This window comes from Periophthalmus magnuspinnatus, chromosome 9, assembly GCF_009829125.3.
Source record: "Periophthalmus magnuspinnatus isolate fPerMag1 chromosome 9, fPerMag1.2.pri, whole genome shotgun sequence".
Classification (NCBI taxonomy): domain Eukaryota; kingdom Metazoa; phylum Chordata; class Actinopteri; order Gobiiformes; family Gobiidae; genus Periophthalmus; species Periophthalmus magnuspinnatus.
Window position 1 is genome coordinate 9699639 of NC_047134.1, and position 7611 is coordinate 9707249.

General features: G+C 37.1%; 2 protein-coding genes across 3 annotated transcripts; one reads left to right on the forward strand and one right to left on the reverse strand.

The window, feature by feature from the left end:
• Position 1: 1 nt before the first annotated feature.
• On the reverse strand, positions 2-2865 carry cenatac (centrosomal AT-AC splicing factor). 2 transcript variants are annotated; one of them, XM_033972801.2, is made up of 11 exons: positions 2627-2865; positions 1965-2131; positions 1778-1876; positions 1628-1694; positions 1492-1554; positions 1125-1192; positions 949-1054; positions 822-852; positions 520-627; positions 252-384; positions 2-169 (listed from the first exon to the last, which is right to left on the reverse strand). In XM_033972801.2, the coding sequence occupies exons 1-11, from the start codon at positions 2741-2743 to the stop codon at positions 100-102; spliced, it is 1029 nt and encodes a 342-aa protein (XP_033828692.1). In that variant the 5' UTR covers positions 2744-2865; the 3' UTR covers positions 2-99. The 2 variants fall into 2 exon arrangements, with proteins under 2 accessions (XP_033828692.1, XP_055080421.1); XM_055224446.1 differs by having other exon boundaries at positions 949-1048; positions 2627-2836.
• A 59-nt stretch (positions 2866-2924) lies between these two features.
• Positions 2925-7025, forward strand: LOC129456545 (zinc finger protein 397-like). Its single transcript, XM_055224445.1, has 2 exons — positions 2925-3167; positions 4106-7025. Exons 1-2 carry the CDS (start codon positions 2981-2983, stop codon positions 5245-5247), a joined length of 1329 nt encoding a protein of 442 aa, XP_055080420.1. The 5' UTR covers positions 2925-2980; the 3' UTR covers positions 5248-7025.
• The last annotated feature ends 586 nt before the right edge of the window (positions 7026-7611 follow it).

Sequence of the window (7611 nt, forward strand, 5' to 3'; positions counted from 1 at the left end):
CTGTAGAGTAGTGCATCAAACAATGGACATCATGATTAGTCCTAAGGCAGTAGGTCTTTTTAGCAATGTGAGTCCAGTTGATTTGTGCATTTTATTAATTTAATCTGTGCTCTGGTCCCGCTTCCTCTTCAACCTCTTCTTTTGTCCGTCCTCATGTCGGAATTCGTGTCTGTTAAAAAGGTCATTTGATTATTTATAAAATATTCACAATCAGCTTAGTCTAAATATAAAAAATGGCTATATTTCCCCACCTTGACTGCCAGCGCCGGCCACTGTTCCACACCCGACCAAAAGAAGGAAGCCAGTTTGCATCTGTGCGAGAGCTGTGGTCAAAGTTAGCTCCTACTCTGTTTGGCGGAAGCTTCTTCAGTTTCTCCTGTTCCTCTGTAACAAGAATATAACAGTTTAAGTCAAACATTTGTAATTACCGGTACTAATTTGCAGGTACTTGCCTCGATATAATCAGAGTATTGTGTTAATGTTAGAACATAAAATAATAATAATAATAATAAATCATACTGTGTTTCAGAAACCCTTGGAGTGACGGTCCCATCTCCGGCTGTGTGTTTGACCCTGAACCTCCTTCCAAAGGATCATCATCATCTTGTAACCAGGGAGGCAGGGCACCTGAGAAAACGGAGCAAATCAAATTACTACATCAAGTAGGCAAGATCAGTGTCTAACCCAGATGTGTGAAAACCTTTCCACATACAATGACATAGAAATAACAGAAGACATAACATAAAATGTCCATAGTGAATCATTCTGTACATCAAAATATATATGTAGGAAATCAATAGAGAACTGAAAGTGTGGTTTACCTGTATGAACATTTCCACTGCTTGAAGAGTCCTTGAAACATGAAAGATAAATGTCAACATTTGAATTACATCAGTAGTCATAAACCAAATGTTTGTCTGTGTGCCATATTCTGATCACTTTGTTTACCTGATATCCAATGAAAGTCAATCCTGCTGCAGAGTAAGGTACTTCAGTCATTTCATCAACAATATTGCTTCCTGCCTGTTGTGTGGTTCCCTCAGACACACTGCCACTTCCAAAATATAATAACAGTACTCGTTTTATACATGATAAAGTGAAAACATGTAATAAATATGTATTACCTGGCCACATCTCCTGTAGAAGAGTTTCCATTGTGTTGTTCATTGGACGACTCCAGATCTGAATTGTGCTATTGTTGATTCAGGAATAGCCAACAGTATTTCATAGAGGGAAATTTATTCACAGCGACAACTAATTTGTGATATGATGAAATATAATATGATATAATACTAATATAAATATAAACGTCTATATTTTGTGTGTGTATAAAATTTGTCATGATTCTGCTCTCTTTGTATTTCTTTAGGCTTAGCACTTGTGATTAGCGGTATTAATGTAACTTTAAATCTTGTGTCAAATATAAAAGCAGAACAATAAACCAGTAAACTTGATCCTTGGATACTGCCACTGCATCCGTGGTAAACAAACCTCTGTTAGAGACTTAAGGAATTCCTGGCGATGCTTTTCTTGGTTCCGGATAAATTCAGCTTCCTGTCGTCATAAAGACTTTCAAATTACAGTAATAGAGTCATCAACAAGCAGTGAAAAAAAGACAAAAAAACACCTGTTTAATGAAATCATCTTCCTTCTCCACAAATGTCCCGAGCGCTTTTTCCACTTCAGCCTTGAATCTTTTAAAAAACATTTCATCATTAGAGTAAACATATATAATGTTTACTGCAGTATATTTGTGAGTTTTAAAAAAAGCATGTACCTGTCAATTTCCTCGTTTGAGAAAAAAAACTTGTCTTTGAGCTTTTGATCTGCTTTGTTTTCCCACCAGAATTTATGGGTGCTCTTTCTGTGCTCTTGCCTACAATCACAGAGAGTATCATTTGTCAAACCCAAACACATTTAATCATTTAATATTTCTTTAACACGCAATCACACACATAACTTACGTTGCCATGTGTTCAATTAGTCCGGCATAAAGCACTGCCATGTTTCCATCTGTAACGTTTCTGTCAACCTCAAGTTCACAGCAATAACACCAGAACTTTTGGTTGTGCTGAGTGCAGTCAAACGTCTCCACCTGAGGCTTTTTGAGCATCCGACGTGCCTCTTTAACCTGAGAAAAACATGACACAAATAAAGAGATGGCAAATATAGCTTGGCATGCAATCGGACTACTATTTTATGTATTTTCCAGGAACAGCTCCTCAGTGTTTTTAAGGTCAACTGGATGCTTTCTGATTATTTTATTGCTCATATTGCCAGGACTAATACACTTTCAGGCAAACAGCTATTATTTTCATTCTGATTTACAGTGTTTTTTATTACAAGAGCATGGCGTAATGGTGCCCTCTGCTGTTAACAAGTTGGAATTGCTCAAAAATCACCATAATTTGATTTTCCCACAAATATACAGCCAGTTGAGCTTGTAAAATGTAAACTATAAAGGTGAACATGTCCCAAAGTGATACAAACGAGAAATATATGGGTAAAAACACATAAGGACCTTTAACACAGAGAGACAGCTACAACATTGGGAATTTGTGAATGTAGCTGAAGGGTAAGTTTTTAGTATTTGGTAAAACATTCTGAAGAAATCTCAGTCTCTTACCTTTTCTAGAAATTTGAGAAGAACAACTCTTAATCTGCCTTGGTGGCTTTTACCAAAAATGTGAGATTTCCCAGAGAAAGTAGTCTGTTTACAAACTGAGCAATAAAATGCCCCCATCGGATGTATCTCCACAAATCCCCATAAATGAAAAGAAAAACTGACTTGGTGTAGAAATAGATTAATATAGTTTAAGTTTAGCAAAACACATCACCCGCGAACAACAACACCGGAAGTCGCACTGTTAAACGAAGTTGCACCCTTAAAAACATTCCCTGTGGGAAAAAAAAGAACGTACATTAGTTCCGGTGAAGGTTTGGTTCCTACGCGGAAGGAAGTCACAACATCATAACGAAGATGTCACAAAACCAAAAGATTTCAACAATGTTTACGGTGCAAGGCATGAGAAAATTTGTATGTGACCGACTGACTGAAGTTGCTCAAGAAATACTGGGAGCGTTTGAAAAGAGAGCCCAAGAATACGAGCTGGAACTGGAGCGTCAGCGCAAACTGCTGGAGACTTTCTACGCACAGGCCAACTCTGGTGATACGCCCATCACTCTTAAAATACTCTTAATCTTTGTCACATGGAAATGTTTATAATGTTATTGAAAATTAAAAAGATTTATGACCAGTGTCAGGGAAAAAATTGTAATTTACCACGTGCGCTGACCATATGGTCCAACAATAAAACAATAATAAGGAAAAGGAAGATTATTTATAGGGCACAATCCGTACACGTGGTAATTCAAAGTGCTTCACAGAATAAGAAAGACATTAACATCACAATACAACAAATAAAAACATCACAAATAATCATAAAGGAGAAAAGTGCAGAATAAAACCCTTTCAGTCATATGCACAGCTAAACAGTTTAGAGCCTGGACTTAAACATTGTCAAAGTAGAGGCCTTTCTCACAACTTTAGTCCTGGTTTAGTCCTCCTCATGTGAGATGGTTCATGTGGCTCATGTGGGAGATGTTCTTTGGTGCTGGTCCATGGAGAGACTTGTTCACACAGAGCTGCTTTAAAGTCTATTCTGAGCCACAGGAGCCAGAGACCTGAGCCACAAGACACATGTGTGAAGTACTTCCTGGTTCTAGTCCTGAGCACAGGACACATGTGTGAAGTACTTCCTGGTTCTAGACCTGAGCACAGGACACATGTGTGAAGTACTTCCTGGTTCTAGACCTGAGCACAGGACACATGTGTGAAGTACTTCCTGGTTCTAGACCTGAGCACAGGACACATGTGTGAAGTACTTCCTGGTTCTAGTCAGCCTGCATACAAGAATAAATAGTCTGTAACACATTTCTTGGAATGTTTATAAAGTATTCATAACCATTGGTAGTTGTAAGTCCTTATTTTATTAGTTATTTAACAGTAGCATTTACACCTTGTATTTATTATTCACATTTATCATGTCAAATGTTCAGATCTGTCATTATGTTTACTCTATATTTTGTTCTGTTTAAACCACAGGCCCAGGCATCAAAGAGGAGCAGCAGAACATAAGGATCACTGAGAGTCAACAGCCTACTGCTTCAACCAGTGTACAAGGGGTTCATAGTGAGCTGCAAAGTTCACACCCAAGGGAAGTTCAGAATGCAGAGAGAAAAGAAAGAGCCAGCACTTCAAAACAAGGAGCTCAAATCCCAATTCACGCTCCCAGTGGCACCAAAAGGACCCCGGCTAAATATAACAAATGCAGTCATGGATACAGGATACCAAAAAGATACGCGCAAAAACAAAATAATACTAACACAGATCACGGTAACGCATCTGCACCAGTGGAAATAATTGAAATAGACGACAATTCACCAGTGTCCAGTGATGTAGAGATAATGCAGGACGACGAGCAGCCAACAACAAGCCAGAATGTGAGAGAAACATCACAAGAAAGCAAGAAGCTCAAGCCAAAATCTGGTAAAAAGAGTTCCCCTCCTAGCTCTCATACCCCCGCGCAGGATAACAATACAGAGGCCACTGCATTAAGTATGGAGACTGAAACCACCGCAGACAACACGGAAAATGAACCAAAAATAACTGAGGTGTCTTCTCTAAGTTTGGATGTTTCTACTCAATGTTCAAAGCCAGTAGACGATGAGGAAAATACAACTTTACCACAAGATACAAGCCAAAATGAGGAACTTATGTGTGAAGACTTTACGGGCGACAAAACTCAAGGCAAGTTACTTCATGAAAATTGTAAAGATGATCAATCAGAAAAAGAGAATCCCAACAATCCCAGTAAAAACAACGACTCGATGTTTTCTAGAGTTAGGGAAAATGATGGTACAAGAGCATTACTTGCAAGTACGGAGCAGAAAATAAGTAATAATACTGCTACTCAGCGGCGTTTTAAATGTAACTGGTGTAATAAAAAGTTTGTTACGAGGACGTCTCTAAAGCGTCACAGTAGAATCCACACTGGAGCGAGGTCTCACGAATGCAGCGTTTGCCACAAAAGCTTTGCCACCAGCACGGATACGAAAGTGCACTGCAGGATCCACTCCGGCAAACGGCTCCATAAATGTGAGCACTGTGGGCAGGACTTCTCCTCCTGGATGAGCTGTAAGAGGCACAAGCGTACACACAAGTCTGCAGAGCCTCAGGTGCAATGACACGGAGGGAATTGTTTCTATAAAAGCTTCAACAACCAGGTAAAATATCAGGTGACAGTTCACACCTGGAGTAGTTCAGTGGTTATATTTAATGATACTTCTCTCTGTAAACAGTCCATTTCAGTCGAGTTAGTTCCTCTTTTCAGACAGATGAGCAGTGACGTTTCCACATTCTGTCAGAACTGAAGGACGAGGTCAAACATATTCACTTCAAAACTTTTGTCCAGTTAAAACAAAGTGATGACTGAAGGATTTACACAGACAATCACAGAATACACAGTTCTCACGATACAAATATTTCAAAGTTGTTTTCGGTATTAAGTGCTACGATATAGTACCACGACCACAGAATGTAATTTTCAGTGTTGATACTTTTTAGCAGTATTTTCTGTTGTATCTGGTATTTACTAAAGCAAAGGTAATATTGTGCTTGTAGTTTTATCTTTTTTATATATTGCTTTTACAGATGTTGTCAAAATTATCTATGATTTACTCTCCAAATGTATCACTCATGACCAGGGCTGTGAAATTATCCAAAACTGTGGGAGATTGTGATTCGGTTGTTTGTTTGTTTTTTGTAATTGTCTGATCAGTTTGGGTCTTTTTAAAGGGTTCAGTGAAAGCAAGAATCAGCAAGAATCAATCGGACTATTTTTATGTGTTAAAATACAGATTATTGATATATCTATATTGTCCGGAAATTAATATCTGAATGCGTTTTATTTGTTTTTAATGAGACAGAACTGAATGAAATCAAAAGTCATGATTGATCAGTGTGAGAACAAATCTTATACTGTTTTATTGCACATTTCTCAGTGCCCTCGGTCATTTATAATTTTCTTTTGGGATATTTTTCATAATCCTAATCCGCTTCTACTTACTTGTTTGTGTATTTGGGATTAAGATCGTAAAGGGGAAGAAGACATTACTAGACATTAAAACTTAAAGGGTCCAAATTTGCATCGAATTTGTGTCTACCTCTAGTGTAAGGGCAGATGGACAAATGTGTTTCTTACGTTTTCATTTTATTTGAAAATAATAATAATAACATTGACAATGCTACTATCACATATGACTGAAAGGTTTTTATTCTGCACTCTGCTCTTTTAATGTTAATTTTATGATGATATTTATGTTTTGATTTGCTGAATTGCGATTTAAAATTACTTTGTGTATGAATTTTGCTGTATAAATAAACTTGCCTTGCGTACTACTACTACTACTACTACTACTACTACTACTACTACTACTACTACTACTACTACTACTTACTACTAATAATAATCACACAAAAATGCCAGACATAACTTTCATCCTGTGAAATCCATCATAAGTTTGACTCTTTCTTCTTGTGGCATTGGCTGCACTTTTCACACTAAAACCAGCCTTTGTTTCTTTGGTCGACCCTGTGATTTTCAAAAATTTTTCTGACAAAGTCGACAGATCAAAGATGGAGGAAATAAAGTGATTAACACAAAAGCATTTCACTTTTCTAAACGCCCAGTTTTGCAAACCACAGTCTCCATAATATCCTAGTGCATCATAATTTAAAGCTTTATAAACTTGATTCTAACCTTGTAATTTCATGGTTTCCTCACAGCTCTGCCCTGGTTCTGTTTGATTATTTAACCGTGTAAACTAGAAAGTCAACATTTCTTTTACTGACTGTGGTGTTTTGAAGGTGAGTCTGCTCTTGGTGACAACTTTAACTGACTTCACATAATAAACTGACAACTCATCCTGTATTTACAGATCTAATAAAACACTAGTGATGTGTTATTTATGCCTTATTTGTGCCGTTACTTGTCAAACTTAAGGATGAGAGACATGGGCGATGGTGGGAGGGGTTGTGATATGTTAAAATGTACTAAAAAATATAAATTAATTGAATAAAAGAAAGAAAAAAAAAATGATATGAGGCATGATGCTGCTCCAAATAAAAATACATTCTTTTTTTTTCTTTTTTTTGTATTGTAAAATAGCCCTTTGTTCACCAGGGGGCGCCAGATCCACGTTTTTGACTGAATCTTTTCTTTAATCTCATTTGTCAGCTCCCAGGAAACAGAAACATGTTCAAGTTTGATTTACATGTATTTTAAAAAATATAATATTGAAAATAAATTCATTTTCCAAATTAATCAGAGGCACAGAAATGTTTTAGTGAAGTGAACACGGCCATGCTGTGTAGGTCTAATGCACTAAGTAGGCCTAATGTGATGTGTAGGCCTAATATAAAAATGCGTCTAATATACGTAATGTGTAGGTCTAATATAATGTGTAGGTTTAGTATAATGTGTAGTCATAATGTGTAGGTCTAATATAAAAATGTGTAGGTCTAATCACAGACTGTACAGATTCAGTCTA

Coding starts and splice junctions, on each gene's coding strand:
- cenatac (XM_033972801.2), bottom strand. CDS start 2,743: ATGGGGGCATTTTATTGCTCAGTTTGTAAACAGACTACTTTCTCTGGG. Junction 1,055..1,124: donor TCTACAGGAGATGTGGCCAG/GTAATACATATT, acceptor ATATTTTGGAAG/TGGCAGTGTGTCTGAGGGAA. Junction 628..821: donor CAGTGGAAATGTTCATACAG/GTAAACCACACT, acceptor CCGTTTTCTCAG/GTGCCCTGCCTCCCTGGTTA.
- LOC129456545 (XM_055224445.1), top strand. CDS start 2,981: ATGTCACAAAACCAAAAGATTTCAACAATGTTTACGGTGCAAGGCATG. Junction 3,168..4,105: donor CTACGCACAGGCCAACTCTG/GTGATACGCCCA, acceptor TTTAAACCACAG/GCCCAGGCATCAAAGAGGAG.